The sequence below is a fragment of the Gallus gallus genome, chromosome 12, assembly GCF_016699485.2.
Source record: "Gallus gallus isolate bGalGal1 chromosome 12, bGalGal1.mat.broiler.GRCg7b, whole genome shotgun sequence".
Taxonomy (NCBI): domain Eukaryota; kingdom Metazoa; phylum Chordata; class Aves; order Galliformes; family Phasianidae; genus Gallus; species Gallus gallus.
In genome coordinates, this window is record NC_052543.1 from 16,707,324 (window position 1) to 16,729,308 (window position 21,985).

At 40.8% G+C, this 21,985-nt stretch overlaps 1 protein-coding gene across 3 annotated transcripts in view; it reads left to right on the plus strand.

The window, feature by feature from the left end:
* Positions 1-21,985, plus strand: part of PPP4R2 (protein phosphatase 4 regulatory subunit 2) — a 34,172-nt gene that overhangs the window by 4,423 nt on the left and 7,764 nt on the right. The window contains exons 2-6 of one of the 3 annotated variants that reach the window (XM_046899986.1): positions 2,041-2,192; positions 2,777-2,845; positions 2,931-3,257; positions 3,983-4,064; positions 18,976-19,146. In XM_046899986.1, the coding sequence (XP_046755942.1) occupies positions 2,827-2,845; positions 2,931-3,257; positions 3,983-4,064; positions 18,976-19,146 (599 nt within the window). In that variant the 5' untranslated portion in view covers positions 2,041-2,192; positions 2,777-2,826. Of the gene's footprint in view, positions 1-2,040; positions 2,193-2,776; positions 2,846-2,930; positions 3,506-3,982; positions 4,065-18,975; positions 19,147-21,985 lie in introns of those variants that run through there. The other 2 variants (NM_001006142.2, XM_046899987.1) reach the window with 2 other exon arrangements.

The following is a 21,985-nucleotide window of genomic DNA, read 5'->3' on the forward strand; positions in this document are numbered from 1 at the left end:
TGTTATTTTATTGTACTGTGCTTGAGTTCGTGCAGCTATTAACTTGAAAACAAGAGAAAACATCCAAACCCCGACCTTCTCTTGTAAATCCATCGGTGTATATTGAAACAATATTTTTAGAAGATCGAAGTCTTGAAGCTTGGCCTTGAGTATAAGGAAATGAGAACAATCCTGTTCTGCTCTTATTCTGCTGCATTGCATATGCTTAATGTTGTATTCAATTGTTACAGATTCTTTCAAAGCACGCTAATCAATTTTTGTTCAAACTGAGTTGAAACACCTTACAAATTGCTGTCACACATCAGTGAATGAAATTACTTTAAGGCTCAGGTTAGGTCAGGGCTCTCTCGATACCTAATCTAAACTTCATTACTGAAATAAACGTATCTGCTGGTCATACACCTTGCATTGTTGTCTTCAGCATTAGGGCTATTGATCTGTGCCCAGGGGCTTGGTAGTATGTAATTTGGTGTAAATTTTCTTTACTGTTTTAGTCCTAAAGCTCAAAAATCGGTTGGTGGTTGTTGTTGTGAAGACCTTCCAGGGCAGTGCAATAAACTAGCACAGCTGAGCCCTGACTGCTGCTGAGTGCAGAAATCCTCCATTCCTCCTCTTCTCCACATCCTGCTGCTGCTTCCCGTGCCCAGCGTGGCAGTGGCTGATAGTGGTGAGAGCTAACCCCATAAAAGGAATCATTTTCAACTGGATTGATACAAAGGAAGGAGTGGGACATGCAAGAAGGAAGGCCATTTTTGGATAGTGCATGGTTAATCTGTTGCAGATCCATCAGAACTGGCAATAGTAGAGCTTCTGCCTTTTTTTTTTTGTCTGCAAAGTGATGTGACTGTATTGCTGTCACTTGGTTTCTAGTTCTAATTTCTGCTGATATTTCAGGGAGGAGAATGTAGAAGTATATTATGCTATATAAGTCATATGTTACATCTGTATCTTCCTTCAGTGCTGATGAATATGAACACAATTCTTATCAAAACAATGCTTGACCTGAACTTCTCAAGTATGAGATCAAGTGAAAAAAGAGAATTGTTCAATTGCATCAGGCAGAAGTGGATTCGTCTTGTTAAGATATTGGACCTTGTCCTGCTCTCTCTGGAAACTCTCAAAAAGTGCTTTGCAGAAGTTTAAAAGAAATCCAAAATGCAGATCTAAAATAGGCTTTATGTAAATTTAATGCAAGAAGAGAAAAATCTGCATTGGAAAAACAATTTTTCATGCTTTTGTTACGTGGTTTAAAATGCCTCTCTTTCTTTCCTAACATGATGAGTTTTTTCATTATTATTCCACAGTAAATACTCCCTAAGTGGCATCGGGGATTTAAACAAAATGATTTGTGTATGCTTCTATTACAAGGTATGCCAAATACCTTCCAAAGAAAAGTAATTATCATTTCTGTCTTGTTAATAAAGACACTCAGGTGTGATTGCCTAACTCATTTGCTTGAGATCACACAGCATATCAACGATGAAACTCCACACAAGCTTTTTGTATTCCAGGATTATATTTAAATGCTTATCCCTTGCAGATGGAAGAGAAAGACGAATGGCTGTGAATTGAAATATTTTTTTCAGTCAGCTGAGGGGATATGGGTTTTGAAACATGCAAGGCTGCCCTGCTCTCAGCTTCATCCTAAAATGCATTCTGAAAACAAAACAAGATTTAAATGAAAATATCTTTCCTATAGGAAACAAAAAGCTTTTGGAAGTATATACTTTGAAATCATTATCTTTTTGCAGTAGAGGGAGGAGGAGAGATGAAAAAGATGGGGAGTGTGGATTTACTGTTTATGTTGTATGAGCTGGGCAATGAAACCTTGAAAAAATGACAGATTGCTGTCTCCTTAAAGTACTTTCTTGTGTAAAGGGAAAGTTTGTATAGATTTTTTTGTAAGCATTCTTTATCAATTAGTATGAAAAAGAGGACTTAAACCAGAAAATATCCGCTTTCTTTGGCAGTGTATGCAAGGGTCCAAAGACGTAATGAACTGTAGAACCAAAACTTTAATGTATGTTTATGCCTTTCTAGGCTTGTTTTGGCTGGTGGGATGGAGAGTATGTGACCACCTCCAGAAGCTACTGCAAAGAGCAAGTTATGCAGAGGAGGTGAGCTCATGTGGTGCCTGGGGGAAACACAGCTGGGGCGTGAAAGCAAGTCAGAGAAACTGCATTCTAGGAAAGGTACGTTCTCCACTCTTCTGTTGTGCTTAAGGTTGCAAAGGTAGGCTATTAGTTCTGTTGCTTTAATTGGACTTTGATACCTTTTTAAAAATAATAAAGTTAACCTCAAGGAAGAGAACATAGGGTAGCCTGCAACCTGAATTGTCCTGTTCTGCTGTTGGTGTATCAGCACTGCTGTTCTCAGCCTAATACACAACCTTTCTACATGGAAGAGACTTATCACTTGTTCACCGTGTGGAGTACTGACTGATGTTTTGAGGGAGGATGTTTTTACTGCTCCAGGCAGTGTAACACTGCCTTGTTTCAGCAGGCAGGTTTCTGATGCCAGAAAGGCGAGTGTACCGCAGGGGGCCATGGCAGGGCTGGGTGGGCGCAGGAGCTGGGGTTGAAGTGGTATGGCTGTCCTTGTTAGCTCCGCAGGGAGCACAGCACCCAGTGTTTGTATATAGTCGTCTTCCTCATGTTGCCATTGCTGATTCTTCCATCACATCTTTGTGATGAGCAAAGTGACCAGGAGAAAACTGACTGCTAAATTCACTAATGGTTTTAATGCCATCTCCTTCTGTGTGTTTATTTTTCCCTAGGAGTTCAGACGTGTTTCTGGCTCTTTAGTTATTTGCTTAATGGTTACTGAATGCTGCCCTGGGGTACAGGTAAGTAGAAGTGCCAGAACGTCAATGTTGGGACTTCTCATGGACTTGTGTCCAGCAGGAAATACCATTCACTGTTATTTAACAGGTGACGGTCCGTGGCACCGAACAGACAGTTCTCTCACTCAGCGCTCCAACGCAGCACTTTGGAAAGCACCTTGTTACGGCATGTTGGATAAAGAGAGTCCCCCACATACGAGATTTGCCGCAGTTTTCCCTCCTGTTTGCGCAGGGCCGGGCAGCGAGCAGCCGGCGCTGCGCGCCCGGCCTGAGGCGAGGCGCAGACCGCCCCGCCCCGGGCCGCCTCCCTCAGGGCCCGCGCGGCCCCGCCTCCCGCGCGCCCCCGCCCCCCGGCGGGAAGGAGGGCGGGCTGTCGGGGCCGCGCACGGGGACGGCCCGGGCGCCATGTTGGAAGGTTGCTGAGCCCGGGCTGTGTCTGTGCGAGCGGCGCCGGGAGCCCGTTTGCTTGTGCGGGGTGGGGGGGGGGCCGGCGGAGGGGAGCAGCGCGGAGGGCGGCGGGGGGACGCGGGCGCGGATCATGGACGTCGAGAGGCTGCAGGAGGCGCTGAAAGGTGGTGCGGCGCGAGCGGCGGGGGGTGGGGGAGCGGTGTCCCCGCGCTGAGGGGAGGTGCGGGGCTGCTCGGGGACTTCCAGGGGCCGGGGGTGAGCGCTCCTTCTCCGGGGTGGAGGCCGCGGGGTCCCTCGGGTGGGGGCGGCCGGGGGTTCGCTGTAGGGACGGGGAGGGCCGAGCGTGGGCCCGCAGCCCCCGGGCTGCCCTCGCCCGGGGCTCCTCCCGGCGCTCCCTCGCCCTTCTCTGCCTCAGCTCTCCCCGTCCCGGCCGCTGCGGGCTGTCCCGTCCCCGAGGGGGGGGAGCAGCCACGGCCGCCGCTCCCCAGAAGTCGCGCACCAACTTTTGCCGCCCAGGTGCGCGCGTTTCTCCACGAGAAAATACCGTGGCGTTTCCCAGGGCTGGAAAGTTGGAGGAGCTGTTGGGATCAACTGAGGTGTTGTTGAAGCAGGAGGGTGTTTCTGAGAGAGTCGTGCTGGTAGTTCAAGCGGTGGTTACGATTTTCAATATATTTTTTTTATCTTTCTGTCTTCTGTTTCTTCACTCTTCTCGTGCCATCCTCACACCAACAGACTTTGAGAAGAGAGGGAAGAAGGAGGTGTGCCCGATCTTAGACCAATTCCTCTGCCATGTTGCCAAGACGGGAGAGACCATGTAAGTGGGGCCGGCGTGACCCCTGCTGCGGCCTATGGGATGTCTGCGCTGTGGGAATGGGTCGCTTTGGAGCTCTGTCTGTTAGTGGGATGCTGTCCTGGGCTAAGTGAGATCCCCTTGCTGTGTGCTGACTCTAGGTGGATTTGTTCTCTTTGCTGGCAGAGAGTTTTAATCTAATAAGGAGCCTCTTGTACAGGGTGGGGGTGTCTTCCAGGCGTTACCGACCCTGCCCAGCATAGGAAACCTGTTGCTTTTTCTACAGTTTACGCGACGTTTATTTTTTTTTAAATGGAAAGTTTCCCTTACAGCGTTACCTGTGGCATATCTCTGTAATACCCGCAGCATGTACTGGCGCTGCCCACAGCGGCGCCGGGCTGTGCCCCGGGCAGGCCGTGTGCCCCGGAAGGTGCCTCACACGGACAACCCGGGCCCAGCTTTGCTGCCCGCGGCTGCGGGTCACCCCGCTGCGGGGCCGGGCCGGGCTGCGCGGGGTGACTTCCGGATTGCTCTGTATTTGGCAGGAAGCGGGAAGGCTTGTCTGCGCGCGCTGCCCTTGTTGGCTCACTTTGTGGCAGCCGGGCTCCTTGTTTGCGAGGCCTAGTGCCGGGATGCGGCGTGCCCTGTCGGCGCCGGGCTTTGTTCAGACTCCCAGCTTCTCCGACCCACGGGAGATTGTTCTTTTTTTTCTCTTTCTTTTTTTTCTGTCTTCCTAGCATTATTGGAATCAGTGGTTTTGAAGGAAAAACAAGTCATAAAATGTACTTTGGTCTTTGAATAGGAGGCTATGGCTCAGCAGACGTACATTGCTGTAATACACCATGCTTTGGGACAGCACTTCTTTCAGTGTGGGCTCATGCTTGTGCTTCCTGGGTCTGTGTTATGGATTTTTTTCTTAAAATGTTTAAAACCTATTGCCTTAACCTGAATGGGAGCCATCAGGACTCATGCAGGCCCTTGCCTTTTGTGTGTTCAGTTTTTTACTTGGTTTTTTTTTCCCTGATTTGTAGCATTTTTTCAGTATCTTCAAACCTTTCTGCTACATCAATTTTTTTACTTTCAGGTGTCAGATATGAGCATCAGAAGTATTCAGTGTAATCTGGAGGATGACATGGAAATGCTGTTTTAACCATTTGATTTGCTTCCCATTGTCTATTGAATTCTATTTCATCTAATACGCTTCAGTTTTCACTGATATGTCATACATCAAAATATCAGGAAGGAATCAGTGAAAATTAAAATTTTGTGATGGTCATCCATGTAAAGAGCCTTAGTGTGCTTATAAGAACCATATGTAACCTACTGAATGTATCAATTTGAAATAAGCTGAATATTCTGTAACGCATTTTATGCAAAAATAATTTAATAGAAATCTCAAACACTAAGAAATGCATTATTTGGAATTAAGATAATGAATTTCACAAGCATAACCCTGTAGTAACATTTATTAGGATTATTTTGAAGTTCAGAGCTCAGTTTGAAAAAACTAAACATGATTAAGTTGGGTAATTGCACAATTTGCAGGCTTACTGAAGTACAATGGGTTTTGCTCAGTCACAGCCTGTTCCTAGAGTAGCACAGAGTACCCGTGTGTGTGAGCACCAAGGCAGACAGGGACGAGTGAAACGTGACAGGGTTTTCTTTGAGTTATTGTTTCTAGTAGTGTAATATAGTGGTTGGGGGGGTTCTGTCTGCTTTGTAACTTGCTCTGACAGATGCTGCTTCTGTTCTGTCCTGGGTTAAAATGCAGTGTTCTTGCCCTTCACATTGCATACCTCTTTTAGACATCATTATAGCAGTTCTTGTGAAAAAAAAACAAGCAAAAACTACTTGGAAGTGGTGCTAATAAAGTAAATTATGGTTGTTTTTTTTCCGAGGTTTACGTAGAAGTGTGATTATGGCATGCATCACTTCCCTAACAGGTTGAAAGCATGGTCTCTCTTAAGCCATTGAGTACCTCCCTGCCACTGTTGGTTTCAGTGTTCTTATTCATCCCAGTGAACTAGGAGCAGGTACATGCAGGTATAGGTTAAGCTGTAATTTCACCCTTGTTTCTTTTGGCAGCGGACTTGGCTAGTGCAGCCCTTGTGTCACTGTTTCACTTGTGCTTGTTCAACTGTTTATATGGCTGCATGGAAACCTGGAGCAGGGAACTGCTGGCAGTTGTAACTTTTCTCTTGGCAATCGTGTTTCTAACAAGAAAGGGTTCATTGGTGCATGGTGTTGTGCCCAGGTCAGTGGGAATGGCACAGGGCAGCACAGCTGAGGGGCTGAGAGGCAGGGACAGAGGGTGGGTTGTGTGAAGCAGCACTGCAGCTGTGTAAGGCTCTCCAGAGTATCTTTAGTAATTAAATGCCTTGTTCTGAAATAAAAATGTTGCTAAATTTGGTTACATTGTTAGTGTAACCTAAGTTATGTTATCAGTGCCTCATGTAAAAGCCTGATTGTGAAACCAAAGTATTAACTTCATGCGTTTGAAGCTTGAGACTATCTTGTGCAAGGTTAGCCATTCACTTAACTATTCATAAGATTATGAGCTGCTTTTATGAGAGTCAGTCTGAACATCTTTTATTATACGTGAACAGAATCAGAGAATTGATTGCTTGATTACTTTGAAATAGCTTTGTTTTTGAACAGTTGCTATGGTAAGACTTAGCCTTAGGTGATATATAAAGTTTATGGTTCAACCTTTTTTAATCTTGTGTTAAGTCTTAGGAGTTTTTTTTTTCCAAAGGAGTTCTGTATTCCTTAATTGACTTGGCTTCACTGAGGTATTAACGTGGAGTTTCCTTGGTGAGGCCAAGGTTAGTCAGCAAGGATTGTTCTGGCGTGTTTTTCTATAGATTGTAAAAGATCAGCATGGCTTCAAAAGCTGGGGAATGTGAATAGATGATGTTTGTTATTCCTAATGCTTCATGGTCTAAAAGACTTCTTTTAAAATCATGATATGTTAATATTATTTATTCTTTTTAAGAAATCAACTTTCTTTTTTAAAGTAGAAACAGCTTTAAGAATGGTACAAAACAATTCATGGCACTGTGATACTGGAAGCAAGATACATGAAATGAAAATAACTTTCCGTTGTCTTGTCTTTAAAATGTTTTTCTTACCTTTTAGGAAATTTTCCTGGATGTAAAGTCACTGCCCTTCAGTAGCAAAAATGTTTCTAAATCATTTAAAATCATTTATTTGGGTATCTCAGCAAGAATTTGCTTCTTACTGGAATTTTCCTTTGGTTCTAAAGTTGAAGATAAAATGCAGAAAACAAATGAAATAAAAAATTCATTTGTCAGTTCTTTCTGTGCTTCCCCTGCCCTAGGGGCAGGCAACTTAAAAAGCACAGTTTTAATGTCTTGCTATGATGCAAGGTACAATACAGCTCCTTCCTGACAGTAAAGAAATGCAGAAATAAGTGGTAATGTACCAAAATCTTGAAAAACACAAAATATGTGCAGAAATGATAAACTAAAATAGTTCTAGTCCTATGCAGAGAGTGCTGGCCTGGTCTGGGTGTCATGTTATTGTACCGGTTCTTACTCTGAATACAGTATAAAGAGCCATTAAAATATTTTCCATTTCTTAATGTAGTCAGATTGTTTCCCCTTAGTTTCCCTAGAAGGCCTGAATTATAAATCTGCACCTCTTCTAAGCTTGAATGTTGAAGTTTCCTTGAGGACTGACATAAATGCAGTCCTGCAAAGTTTCTTGGGTCAAGCTTAATACATTTGATTGTAGACCAGATAGGGCCATCTTCAGTGTCACCACAGAATAATACAAGTTGGAAAGGAATTCTGGAGGCCATCCAGTCTGACCTAGTACTAACTAGAGCTAACTCCCAAGTTAGGCCAAAGCTTCTCAGGTTTTGTTTTCTTGCAAAAATGTGTCATGGTACTTCCATAACCTGTTTGTTGCATGGCTTTCACCACAGAACCATGCAGAAACTGAGAAACTGCTTTGGAACTGCTTTCTTTGCAGCCAGTTGGAATTTCCATGGAGTAATTTGGGTCCACTGCTTTTCACCCTTCATTTGAGCAATCCTGAAGGGAGCCTGTTTCCATCTTGTCCATACGCAATTACACCTCCAGTGGTGAAAGACAGTAGTTAAATTCCTTTGAGCTTTCTGTCTTCCAGAAGAAGACAGGCGTCCATGACCTCCCCCGCAGGTTGTGTGCTGCAGCTGTTACCATCTAAGTGGCCTTCTATATTGTTTGTATTGCACAACTTCTGGATGTAGAATAGCAGTGGGAGACTTGTTGGTGCTAGGCAGGAGGTAACATTGCTGATAGTGCTGACACACACCTGTTGTGCAGGTGGCAGCTGCCATTCACTCCAAGGCCGTGTGGCTGATGTTCATCTTGCTGTCCAGAGCACCCAGGATCCTCTTCTGTAGAGCAGTTACCTTGGTGGTTCCCAGCCTTGGCTCTTGCATGGGCTTGCTCCATTCCAGCTGCAGGATTTTGTATGTGGTTCTGTTGCGTTTCATGATGTTCCTGCTAGCCTACTGCTTCAGTTGTCTGAGGTCCCTCCAGATGACATTCATACTCTCCTTTCTATGGGCTGCTTCCACCACTGTAACATTGTTGTCCACTACTGGGGAGGGTTGGTGTCCTCTGAGTCTGTAGACTACCAAGATATGATGGGAGGCTGTGCTGTGTGCATTGCTGAAGTCAAGTTTAACTGTTTGCTTGTCTGCAGAGTCGGTCATTGCATCACAGAAGTCAGTCAGGTAGATCAGACGTGGTTTGCTGTTGCTAAATTACATAACTGTAAATGTGAGTTATATAACCGTAGTTCTTTCAGAGATAAGAGCAAAAAGCCTTTTCAGCCGTTTCATACTGTTTCACATACCCGGTGTGGCAGTAAATGTGTTTTCTTAGTAGGCTTTTGGAGCTGTTCTTAAACTTGTATCAGTTCAGCTTTTATGTTGTAGCACTGAAGTAGTTTGCCACCCTGCAGAAAAGATTTGAGCGGAGATGGTAGCAATGAAAGCATCCAGGAATAAATTCCTGTTCTTACCTTTAGTGTTTTAATGATGTATTGTGACCTTTTGTGCAGTGATTTGTTTCAAATATATAAATTTTTATAGCTGTATGACTTCTAGTTCACCTAACATGCTTAAATTTGTCTGATTTTTCTATAAGGGTTTTTGGGTTTTATTTGACTATTGTTTAGTTGCTTGATTTGTGCATGTTAGCTTTTTTAGTTAGTTCTTATTTAGAAGAGAATCATTTTCTTGAAATCTTTAAAACTGCTGAGGGAATGCAATTCCTTATGAAGGTTTCAAAATGAAATAAAACAATTCTCAAGTTCCTGCCATGAGTTATTTTCTGAAAGAAGTCTGCATGTTTTTGTTAGTATAGGCCTCTTCTATTTCCATGCTGGTAAATGAACCGAGAGAGATGTGAGTAAACTTCCTTGCATTGTTTCCTATTGTTATTCCCCACTAACTCTAATTCCACCCATACTGTGTTTTCTGTCTCAGAATCCACTCATGCCTCCAAAGGACAGGAAACTCTGTTTAAACAGTGAGCTGATTTATCTTGCTAAAAGATGAGGAACAAGGAGCTGTAATGTATCTGTATTATAAAAGTTACGTATGTAGCAAGCGTACAGTTGTGGTACTTCAGAGAAGTCATTGTGATGTTGATGAAATCACTTGCTCCTTGAGGAAATGCATGCTATTGTACTGTTTTATTTTTATATATTGTCGTTTCATATCAGTTGGGAGAGGAGGGATTTGTAGTACAAAGGTCAAACTACCAGTGTCAGGTTTGTGTGGTGAACTGATCCTTCAAATTTGCATCTCCCCGTGGAATACATGTGGAAGGAAAAACAAAAGTCAAGATCCCAACAGTAGTGCTAATTTTTCCCAGTGATCAGACTGCTGTATCTGCAAATGTGCCAGTGTGCGTGCAGGTATTCATTTGCACGTGCATCTTTCTTCCCTGCTGCTGTGTACATCTGTGTTACTTATACACATTCTTATGAGCAGACTGTTCATCTTTTTGCAGGTAGTTCACCATTACTTTGGGCTAAAAACCCACTGTTATTTCATACCAGTTAGTGTACTTGCATGTGCTTTTGACCATTGTCTTTAATTTTCCTGTGTTGATGTCCTTCATTAAGCTTTCCTTCTGCATTCTTTATTTGTCTGCCTCAGTGTTACCTCTGTTTTCCAGTGGGCCTCAACTCTGCTGTTTTTTGATGACTTTGATCCTTACTATTTAAGTACTTTCCAGATGGTTGGGTATCGTTCCACTTCATATTACCCTTTACAGAAACTGGGATGTCTGTTTTTGCTTTGGTCGTGTAGCTGATGAACTTGCTCATCAGCTGAGCCTTGTGTTCCCACCTGCAGATTCTGGGAAGGTTTGTTCTTTGTGGCACACACAGTGGGAGAGGAACAAAGCAATGTGCATCATATAAGAGGGAGGATCCAAAGAAGTCTGGTTGTCTTGGCAGGAGGGTGGTTTGTCTGGTTTGTGGATAAACAAGGCTGATACTGCTTTTTCACAAGCTGATGTGTTTGGCAGGTCTCCTAGGTTCAGAGATAATACTCCTTGAGAACAGTTACAAGATTTCAGTGGTAGCTGAGGTGCAGAAGTAATAGAGCAGTGATTTGGTAAGATGGTTAAAGCTGATGAGGCTTGGCTCAGAAGTGGTAAGGGAGTATGATGACACAGAAACACCTCAAGCTTGTTTATCAGGTCATACTGGGATGGAGTACCCCATCTCAACCCAGGCTTAGTGTATGAGGACTGAACTGCCTTGTGTAGAATCATTTGGATGGACCTTATTCTTGATTTTTGGAAGGAATTAGAAACAGAAGTGCTATTCACTTGCCCTGTTTTCAGATCCCAGTTAAGTCTGTGTACCTGTGGGACGATGCGTGAGCTGACAAGTGCTGTACTACAGTGCAGAGTAAATTCAACAAAGTAGTAGTACAGGATGCCTCTTCCTTTATCTGTTTTCACAGCTCAACATAGTAAAGATTTGGCGCTATTACTTTGGTATGACCTACTGCTCTCGAGACCCACAGGTTACTGCTGGCTCCACTCTGCTCATTTGATGTGATAGCTACCTGAGTTAGAGCAGCTGTCATTGCTTATTTGCTTATTTTAGGCAAACGTGTGAAATGTGGAAGAAATTCAGTGCCCTCTATTATTCAGTACATGGAGTTTAGTTTCTGTGTGAAAGAGTTGACATATTTACTGCTTTGATAATTGCATATCTATTTATATTACTTAGAATGATTTTACTTTTGAGGCCATTCCTACAGAGATGGTCATTTTATGTGCAAATTCAGGAAGACTTTACACAGTGGTTGTTTTGTAATACTTTGCTTAAGGTTGGCTCCCAGACTTCTGCTGCACAAGTTTATTGAGAAAGCATAATCCATTTTGTTTCTGTATTCTCCATGCATCAACTGTAGAGTACTATAATTATATCGTGCCTTTGCCTGATGGATTATTTTTCTGCAGAATATCTATTGTATGGGATGCACTCTGAATTGTGCTGTGGATTTCCTGCAGAATCTCAAATACACAATGCATAACATTGTTCTTGAAGCTTGCCTTAGACAACATTAATCTTCAGTGAAATTAGATTTGAAATAAAAAACAAAAACAAAGAACTAGGAAGAATCTAGAGAATTGTTAGAGTTGTTTAAATTTACATAACCATACTTATTCAACCATACTTATTTCAAAATGCCCAAAGGCAGATCTGGACCATTGCATGGGTGGTTCTTGGGAGTTACTTTGGCACAGAGGCAGTGCCTGCCTGCTATTGCTGGTCTTTTGGGCCAGTGCTACTCAAATGCAGTCATGTTTATCTGTGCAGTTGAATGGAAATATTTTTGGGGCTCGTATGATTGTAACTTGTGTGAGAGAGAAGTCAGCACTCCCACCCACAGAGTTGTTTTTTTTTTAACCTCACTATCCAAGGTAATTGTAATAGAACTTGAGATTTATTATAAATGTTTGGATATGTGCGTAACTGACATTATATGAAAAAGAAATCAAAGTAAGATAAGAATTTACACAGTGCAGAAGCACAGTAAGTGGAATAGTTTAGTAAATATACCATTTTATTTTTATGAGCCAAAGAAAATTAAGTTTTCAAATGAAAGGGGGAAACGTAATGAAAACATCACCTCCTTTTATCTGTACAGACAGCCGCTGCCTGTGGTTTGTGGATGTTTTGAAGGCTTTCCGTTACTTTGGTGCATCAGTTTCAACTCTGCTATAAGAAATTCAATTCTTGAATGAAAGTCAAAGTTTTGTCCTTTTTCATTCTGTGGTCAGTTTTTGCCTTTAAAATAAAAGGAAATGAAATGTAATGTGCTTGAGTTTGTCTTCAAGTGAATATATTAAGTAATCCTTCTTGAGAAATTCTGAGTCCCAGGGCATGCCCTTTCTGTTCTGTGTAACAGCTGTGTTCTGTTGGAGTCAGTCGAATGTTTATCAGGAGAGATCAGAATTAGTCCCTTTATGATTATAGGTATTACTTCTTCATCAGCTGTTTCCATAGCTAAGTTTTGTTCTTTGTTCCTGATAATAGCAGTAGTAATTTGCAAGCAGTAGAGGTGAACACTCACACTGCTGTAGGAGATGGATCTCTGATGTATTCTGGTTCCAGTGGTTCTGGAGTGAGCTTGTCAAGCTCAAAAAAGGAAAAAAGAAGGGGGGGTGGATCAGAGGTTCCATTTGGGCTGACCAATAATCAGTGAATGAAAATGGAAATATGCCTTCTGTTCTTGTAGGAGATGGCAGTTTTTCCTCTTTTGAACTCTTCAATATATTTAATTAAAATGAAAGGTAAAATGAGGTCAATTCCTACTGAAGATAATGTGAGAGCGTTTCAGTGTTACATGAGTTAGCAGGTGGAGATACTAACAGGACACTCCCTGAGGAGGAGCGTTTGCCAGCCTGGTTTCCTGACAGCAGTGTACTGCTTACAGCAAAGCACGGTGTCACACTAAATTCACAGTGCTCTCACCTCCAGCTTAATTGCACCTTCAGAAATGCTGAAAAATAATCCAGCATTTGCTTGTGGCTTTAGTTTTCCTGTTAGGTTTGAGAGTTTGTCTGCTTGCCAGACGTATTTAAGAAACTTATCTTCGCTTGGTGCGTAGGGAATTCTGATGTGTAAATCTAGCATCACTGCTTGGAATTTCATGTGTTAGTCTGCAGTGTGTTGATGGTGAAAAGAGCGATGTGTAGAATGATGGAACCACAATTAATTGCTTAACAGTGGTGAGCTTTAAGCTGAAACATGGGAAGTAGAAAAGTTTGAACTTGAGTGAATTTGAAGCTAGAGTGATGTTAAGATGTTCATTTTTTTGATATGTAAGGACAGCTGCTTCAAGGAATGGCTTTGCTCTCTATCAGTCACACATCTTATTCCTTATCTGTGGTTAGGATAGTCACTTCCATCACCTCTGTATATGTGGGATCACAGCAGTGTGTAAGGGACAGCAGAGCAGATCTGCCCTGTAAGTGCAAATGACAGGTGTAAGGTTAAGTACGTGGTGGGCAGTGCCTCCCATCTGAGAGAACAGTGATCATGGACAATGGAGATGAGTGAGGAAGAGTAGCCTCAGTCTCCATTCACCCAGAGGACTGCAGTCCATCAGTTCCACAGCCTGGGGGAAGGGGATTGCCCTGATGTATCTCATGCCTAGGGGAGGTTCTGTACTCCTTGGTGGCAGAGATGTGCCTTTGGTTGGAGAGCTGCTGTGTTCCTGTTGGGCTGCATGTTGCCTCAAGACTGAAGAGCACTGTGGGAAGTGTACCACTTGCACTGGGGTTTGAATGGGGTGATTTGAATGGGGTTTGAATGGGGTTTGATTGCTGAGTGCACTTTGTTTTCTGTGTCTTCTGACTTTCCAAATGGTTTTGGAGATCTCATTGGTAGATCAGAATAGAAGAGGAACCATCTTGGGTGAAAATTTAATTTTACTTCTTTCAGTGTGGGGAGATTACATTCTACAGCATATCTTTCATTTTTTATGAGCTCTAGAGCAAGGTGTAGAAGAAAATTATTAAAGTTGACAAATCATTTCACTTAAAAAAAAAAAAAAAAACAACCCAAAAAAAACGCTTGTTTCCTACAAACGAGTCTCTGTGGGAGTGTAATGTAAATAAGCAGTAATTGGGGGAAGCTAATGTGAGAGACTCCTGTCTGTGACTGTCCATTGGTTCTTTCATTCTGTGCCTTGAGGACTTCATGTTAAAATCAGTGTGACTGAATATTAAGTGTTTGTGTGCATCTGAAGGACACCATTTGGTTCAGTGTTTTTATTTTCTATTTCTGTTTGCCAGGTAGTGGTAGCAGTAGAGGGGTGGAAGGGAGGTACTCCCTGCTTTTACCGAGTGCTACATTCTGATGTTTCTTTCACGGTCTTGTTCAATATCTTTTCTTGGTTCCTTTCTCCTATTGTGTTATTTCTGGCATATAGTATCTATCCAAAACAGATGGCATCCTCTTAAAATTGAAACCAAGTGATTTTGTAATGAACTTAAACACTGTGAAATCTGAAGGCAGACATCCCACTGGGACTCTTAATGCTTTAAGTACATAGTTAAGTCTCCAGAAGCTTAACGTCCTTCCAATATAATGTTGTTATTAATTACACCTGTAATCTGTGAAGCAATTCCAGAAAGATTTATGAAATAATTGCAGTACTTCCATTTCAGGAGGTAGCCCTATTTCAGGCATACTGAATTACTGGTCCTGTTCTTCAGTTAATGTTAGGTGTTGTCCTGACTTACCTTCCACGCATCTTATTGAGGTTTGTAAATTAAAATTGTTTAGAGTTTATTTAAAGTGTATAATCCACATGTAGTAGCTCAGCGTTGTATCTGATACTTACAAACAGGTGCTGGAAAAGGAGATACGTAACTTACTCTAGTTCTCTTCTGCACTTTGGATGTGCTTGTACTCCAGACTGCATTTAATATACAACTCATTTAGTGAGTTTAGGGATCACCATGTTTGGAAAGCTTTCCAGTGTAATATTAAATACATGAAAAAAGACTACTATGGTGTGGTTGCTCAATGTGAATAGCTTTTCTAGAGAACAGTTAGAAAGGTCTTGTGTTGGTGTGAGAGGAGTAGGAGGATTGCAGTTTCTGCCTGATTTCCTTTACTTGGTCTAGTTCTCTGAAAGCTGGCGTGTTTTCCTGTGATCCTCCAGGTTTGAGGACTCTCTGTTTCAGTTTCTGCAGTAGCCTTTCAGAATTACTTAATGCTTGCTCTTTAATATTTGCCACATCTTTCCTGAATAGCTTTGCTAAACAGCATTGGCTTTTTGCTCTTTTTGTTGAGATTTCATGGCTCCTGCAGTGCATGCTGTCGGGCAGTAGCATTTGATTGTTGAATTGATGGGGTTTCTCCTCTCTCGTGGTAAGCAGTGCAGTAAGGGACAAAGCTGCTTTCTCTGTTTCATCAGTACACATTTTAAGTAAGGGAATTAGGGAAAGTACTTCTGCCTATCAGCTCCTTCCCAGAGATGTAGGAGTGATAGGATTAAATTATATCCATCTAAAATGCAATCTTGTTTTTACTATGCATTTTTGGAAAGATGACTTCTGTGCAAATCATGTTAGCAGAGAAGCAGTCTTATCTGGGAAAGAGCTGGATTTTAGCTTGTAATTCTTTTAAGTAAAAGCACAGCATCAGATTATGTGAACTTTGTGCCAAAGGTCATCTCTGTCCCTTCTTGAGAAGTGCTATTTATCAGAGGAATTGATGACTTTCTCAAGTTGGTTGATGGGTAGCAGTGGATTACTTCCAACAGGCAAGCACTTAGTTTAAGTACAGGTGTGAAATGGTTTGCTTTTATTGGAGAACAGCGTTAATTAAGGTTGTGTCAGTTCTTGTTTCAGCTCTGCTGCTGTGAAGCTTTGTTTTTTAAAACTCTTCAGTTGGCAGTGGAGATCTTTTGTGCCTCATCCACTCTCAGTGGCCAAGTATGTTTTAGTAGTATTGGTGTAACTGTGGAGTTGCATTGTACTCCTTTGTGTCTTTCTTCACAGGGCTTAAATTTATGTCCTTCACGGAACTGCTTCCATCCTGGGATTTTGTGTTTGTTCTGCGAGTAGAAGGGGGTATTTAAAACACTTTTTTTTGTTTCTTTCATTGGGTATTTTGTTGCACTTCATTTCAACTCTGTGCTCATTTTGTATCTTCTGGATCTAGATTATTTCCCCAGCCCTTTCTCATGCTTGCTCTTTAATTACATGTAAATATTCTCAAATCTTTCTTCTGATTTTCATTTTGTTGTCTGTTCAATCAGGTACGATGGTACAGTACTAAAAAAATCTGGCAGTATCTCATAGCATAATTACTAGCGAACCTTGGATGTAGTATCATCTATTGAAGTAATTCACAAAGGCAAACTAGGCTGGTGCGCTCTGTTAATTTCTATGCTTTCATCTGTGACTTGACTATTAAACGTTCTTCACTTTAAAATTTTTAGGTATATAATACAGGCATTTACATTTCTCTTGGGAGAGTTTGTGATGTGTGGTTCTGCTTGGATACATGCATCTGTTCAAGCTGTAGTTGGGGAAGTGTGCTGTGATTGCTTCATTCCTTCCTGCCTCTGGTGACTTCTTTCCTGGCTGGGTGCTTTTTTATTTTAATCAGGTTTTGTTGTTTTTCCCTCCAGTTTTCTGTGTATCGGAGCAAAACCTTTAGGCTCACATATGGGAGGGATGGTGCAGGAGTTTGTGGGAGGGAAGCAGGAGGACTCTTTAAGCAGAACTGCCTTCTTGTGATGATTTAGAGTATCTGAATTACAGACTTGTTAGCCTAGGGGATCTATCTTTGTACAGATGTGATTATACAAGATGACCCAAGTATTGAAGATGGTTTAGATATACATAAAATGTGTATGATTAATACATACATATATATATATATTTAGGAAAGCTGTTCATACTTTAGAATGCAAATACACTGAACCAAAGCATCTTAGGATAAAGTCATTTTTGAAAGTATTGATTCTGAGGATATTTCTACAGATCAGTGTTCAGAGGAATTTTTGTGTTCAGTCACAGGTCAGCAGGCAGAGAAAACACGGGATAGAAGCCATAAGTGTGTATTTAGAAGGGACTGATTCTGTACAATGCTGAGTGGGAAGAACAAGTTCTTATAAACAAGTCTGCTCAGGAGAATGCATGAATAGTGTTTTCTCCATGGAATTTTTTCAATTTGGCTTCTTTACAGAGCTTAAATTGTTTGCCAGCTATTTTCTAGTATATAAAACTTAATGAGGTTGTACATGAAGCTATTTTGAAGCTTTTTTCACTTCCATTTGGATGTTGGTTTAAGCAGGGAAAGTACTTATCAAACTTTGCTCATTTCAGTGTCTCCCATTCTAACAAGGCAGCTGTAATGGAGATGTTGTATGCTGCTGTTATTCTCAGGGAGTGTGTGCAACGTGGAGTATATTATTTTTCCCTTGAAAACAGAGAATTGTCTTTATCTCTTCTCATTACAGTTGTCTGGCTAAGTGCCAGTCTTTTAGTGTGTGCTGGTGACTTAAATTACCTAGAGGGGTAGCTATAGATTGCTTCGTGAAGCTGTAGGATAAGGTATTTTTCATCTTGATTTTTGTGTTATGTTTGGTAACAGATTTCTGCCCATCGTTTATGAACTGGTTCTCTCCATATGAGATATGTGTTTCATGAGTTGAGAAGTAGCTGATAGCAACTTCTACATGTCGTTTTCATAGACTGGTGAAACAGGAACATGAATTTTTCTCCTTTGACACTAATTTTTGATTGCTTTCACTGAAGTAAATAGTAAAAATAAATAAATTAAAAACCCAACAAAAACCAATCTTTCTGCCTTCCAAGAGGTGATCTTTTTGTCAAAAGCAAGTTGGTTATTTAACAATTTCTTTCTTCAGATATATAGCCAGATATCACTGAGTGGTATGGTTTGAGTGTAGTTTTCCAAGAGTTAAGAAAAAAAGGGGGAGGGAAGGGTTCAAATTTTGTAGTAAATTGCTACAAGTGTAGGTAAGTTTCTTTGTTAAATGCACATAATTAAAGCAGGGTGAAACACAATTATAGAAATCCTTGTGTAATGCAGCGGTAGTGATGAAATAAATTGGTTGTTTTCATGTTGCTTCCCGTGCTGTTAAGAAATGTTTGCTATCAGAAGCCTGGAATGACTTCTGTGTCTGCTGTGTGGGCAGTGCTGCAGAGGGGCTCTCAGTACTTCCTGCCCTTGTTTGTTGTATGCAGTTCAGAAACTCATATTTTTGAAAACTTGAACATGTAGAATTCTTAAATGGTAAAACCCAGTCATAGTGCAGAAGGTAATCAATATTCCCAGGTAATTTGTTGTGGGTATGCTTTTCTCAGTTATTTATGAGGAGATGGTAACTGTGATGCATAATATATTTGCCTTTCTGAGAAAAAGAGGTTCCGTGGAATGCTTTTGAGGGTGCCTAGGTGCAGAACAGTTACTACAAAAGGCCTTTCATACAATTTTGTAACAGAAACAAACTGTGTACAACTGCTGTATGGTTTCCAGACTTGAAACTTCTTTTTCCAGCAAGTTCAGTGAGAACTTGAGGCTGCGCTGTAGGCCTAGTGGTGGTGTGAAAGATGTGTAATTCTGGACAATATAGTTTGTATAGTTTTGCTGGGGGACTGGCTTACCCTGTTGTTAATGACTGTTAACTTGTGTAACAATGATTTGCTGTAAATTTTCAAATAATTATCATGCTTTAAATTTGGTAAAAATAATAATAAAAAAAATTACCTTAGTTGTTTCATCCATTGTGCAGTTGTCATAGTAGCCTGAGTTTCATTTTACAGTCATAAAGTTATGATGTTTTTTCTGTGGTTTTATGGCTGACTTGCATATATCTTAATTCTTGTGTTCTGTGCAGGGTTCAGTGGTCTCAATTTAAAGGCTATTTTATTTTCAAACTGGAGAAAGTAATGGATGATTTCAGAACCTCAGCTCCTGAGCCAAGAGGGCCTCCCAATCCAAATGTGGAGTATATTCCCTTCGAAGAGATGAAAGAAAGAATCCTGAAAATTGTCACTGGATTTAATGGGTATGTAATATTTGTTGCCTAAATTCAGGATTAGAAAAATAATTTATCATTTTTTAACCTTAATATCCTGCTCTGTCGTAGGCAGTTCATTCCGCTTCCTTAAATCAATGAGCACCAATAACTGTATACCTTGGAAATACCATAGCAGTATAACAACTTTCTCTTACTGTGCTTTTAAAATAATGCATACAGTAGTATTTCACAGTATGGTATTTCAATGGAAATGTTGATATTCTATGGCATGTCCATCATCTCAGGTTTTTCAATGTATCAGTAGATTTCTAGCAAATACTTACTTTGATGAGGGATAGTAGCACTACTTTCATGTTGCAGGTAAAATAGCTTTAATTAAAGTCAGATTTCTTTCAACATGTTTTGAAATACTTACTTGAATGGAGTTTGTAGGTGTTCAGTTCTTAAACCTGTGGCAGTTCAGTAGGTTTTGAAGAACTAATGCTGTGATAAACGTGGTGCAGCAAGGAGGCAAGGTATACCTAGTTTTGAACTGATAGATCCTGCCAGATTCAACTTCATAGTTTAGGCAGCACTCGCTGAGTGACTTGTGCTGTTTAATCTATTGCTGACTGTGTCTTCAAGTATGTACTCTTTGTTGCTTTTGTAATTCTGGAAATTCTGTTTCATTTTAAATAAAGCTCCTGATTTATTTTTTGTCAAGGATGTCTTTATTTGCCATGTAATTTTAATAGCTTGCGTAGTATTTCTCTTATTTCTTAACTGGATTTTGTACTTGGCTGTAAGTTGAGTCATTCTGCTGTGACCCTCAGTATTTGCCTATGAGAGACTTGCACAGCATTTTTCTCAGCTTGTCAGTGGGCATACTGTAAGACTTGCCTACCTTTTCACCCTCAGATTTCAGTTTTGAGGTGCTGCTAACACATTCTTAGTGTCGTAGTTCGATGTTAGGTTAATGTTTTTTATTATCATTATTCCATACAAATTAATATACTTGCAATGTAAGTGTCTTTTATAAGTCAGGTCTGATTCCCTTAGGAAAAAAAGCTTTAAATTGCTCTTATATAAGACAGTTCTAAGAATGCACGATTCAGCATGTTCTCTGCTACTACCCAATATTTCACTACACTGAAGCAATTTAAAAATAAACCCACTCTGTATGCCAGTCTGCCTATCTCCTCCTGCCTCCCCCAGCCTTTTGTTAATGCTTCGCTGCCCATAAAATCTGTAATGTTCCCACACTGAGGATGCTAATGAATGGGCTGCTGTTATCTCCTGTTGTTTCCAAGTGTACTAAACAAAGCTCTGGGTGACCCTGGCGTGGAGCTTACTCTGTGGCTATGCTGTTCTCTTCTATTGCTGTACCACTTGAGAAGAGTGTCTGACTTGCTCATTCTTCTGGGTGAGCCTAGCCTTTGAGGAAGCAAACTGTGTATATTAACTGTATTTAAGAAAATAATAAATAAGGATGTTTCAGAAACTAGGATTGTGGAATAGTTAATTTAGCTAGTTAACTACAGCTCCTGCAGTGAGGATATGATTTAGAAATCTGTATCATATGTAATATGAATGTGTCCAAAAATCTAACAGAATCTGATTTCAATTTGTGCAGTTGTCTGTATTTAGTTGTCTTATCATTTTGGAATGTGCATGTCATTGCAGGGTACCACGGTGGAGAATGAAACCATTTAATATGTTTATTGTTTGGATGTGTTTAGTAGTAGTTGTTTAAAAGCAGAACAGAAAGATTTCATAAAGAGATCTGATACTGGCTGTTTTAACCTGGCTGTATCTTACTGACACTGTATGTATAATGTTCTTCTAGAGACAGGTTCTTGTGCTGTGCTTCACAATTCCTTTGAAGTTGGAAGTTCTTGAAAGACTTCCTGTTTTCTTTACCTTTGTTAGTGAACTTTGTTTCCCAAGTCAGTCATTGGAGACCTTAGATGGCAGGGGAGTCTTCATAGCATCAAAAAAATAAACATTTATAATCATAATACAAATTCAATTAATGTGCTCTGCATTCTAGGCAGTTAATCTGCTTTCTATGTTTCCTCAGTGTTGCATTTGAAATTTATGGCATGTCTAATAATTTGGTCTTCATTTTGAACAAGACTGAATATTTTAGCTGTAATGACAGGATTTAGAAGGATTTTAAGTTAAAAAGTGGCTGCCCTAAGAAGGCAGATCAGAACCACTCACACAGTTTGTGCACTGAATGATCTCTCTGAGCATTTAAAAAGATCACTGCTCATACTGCACACAACTGTCACGTTAGTGTTCATGTATAGACCTATACCAATTTCAGTTCCTGCTGAAGTATTTTTAAATTTCAGGGCTTTTTAAAATGAAAGAATTCATAATTAACCAGCAGTGAAGCTAGTTTTGGATTTTGCAAACTAAAAAGATTTACAAATGTTGAACAAATTGTATGCAAAGGATGTGATACTGTGACACTTGGTGCCATCTACTGCTCATTAAACGAAGTTCAGCTTATTATGGAAAGTTTAGGAGGAAACAGAATTGGTTTTAGCTTTTATTTGAACTTTTAATATAGAGAAATAGGAGTGCAGCTTTGGGCTTCACACTCTCTTGAGTTCGCTTACTTCTTGAGTAACCAGAACTGTACCGACATGCAGAAGTTGCATCATGTCTTTGAACTCCCAAGTGCCATGTTACAGACAGCTGAATAGAATTAAGCCTGGCCAAGGTTCTCCAGGTGGTTTTGTACGTTTTGCTGATGAAAGATCATTTGAATTCTGTATACTGTTGCTTCTCTGAAGTATCCTGAATTTGAATGGACAGTTTAAACTTTTAAAACTTCAGGAAGACTCTAATTAAAGACTTCTCATCCCAAAGGCAAAAT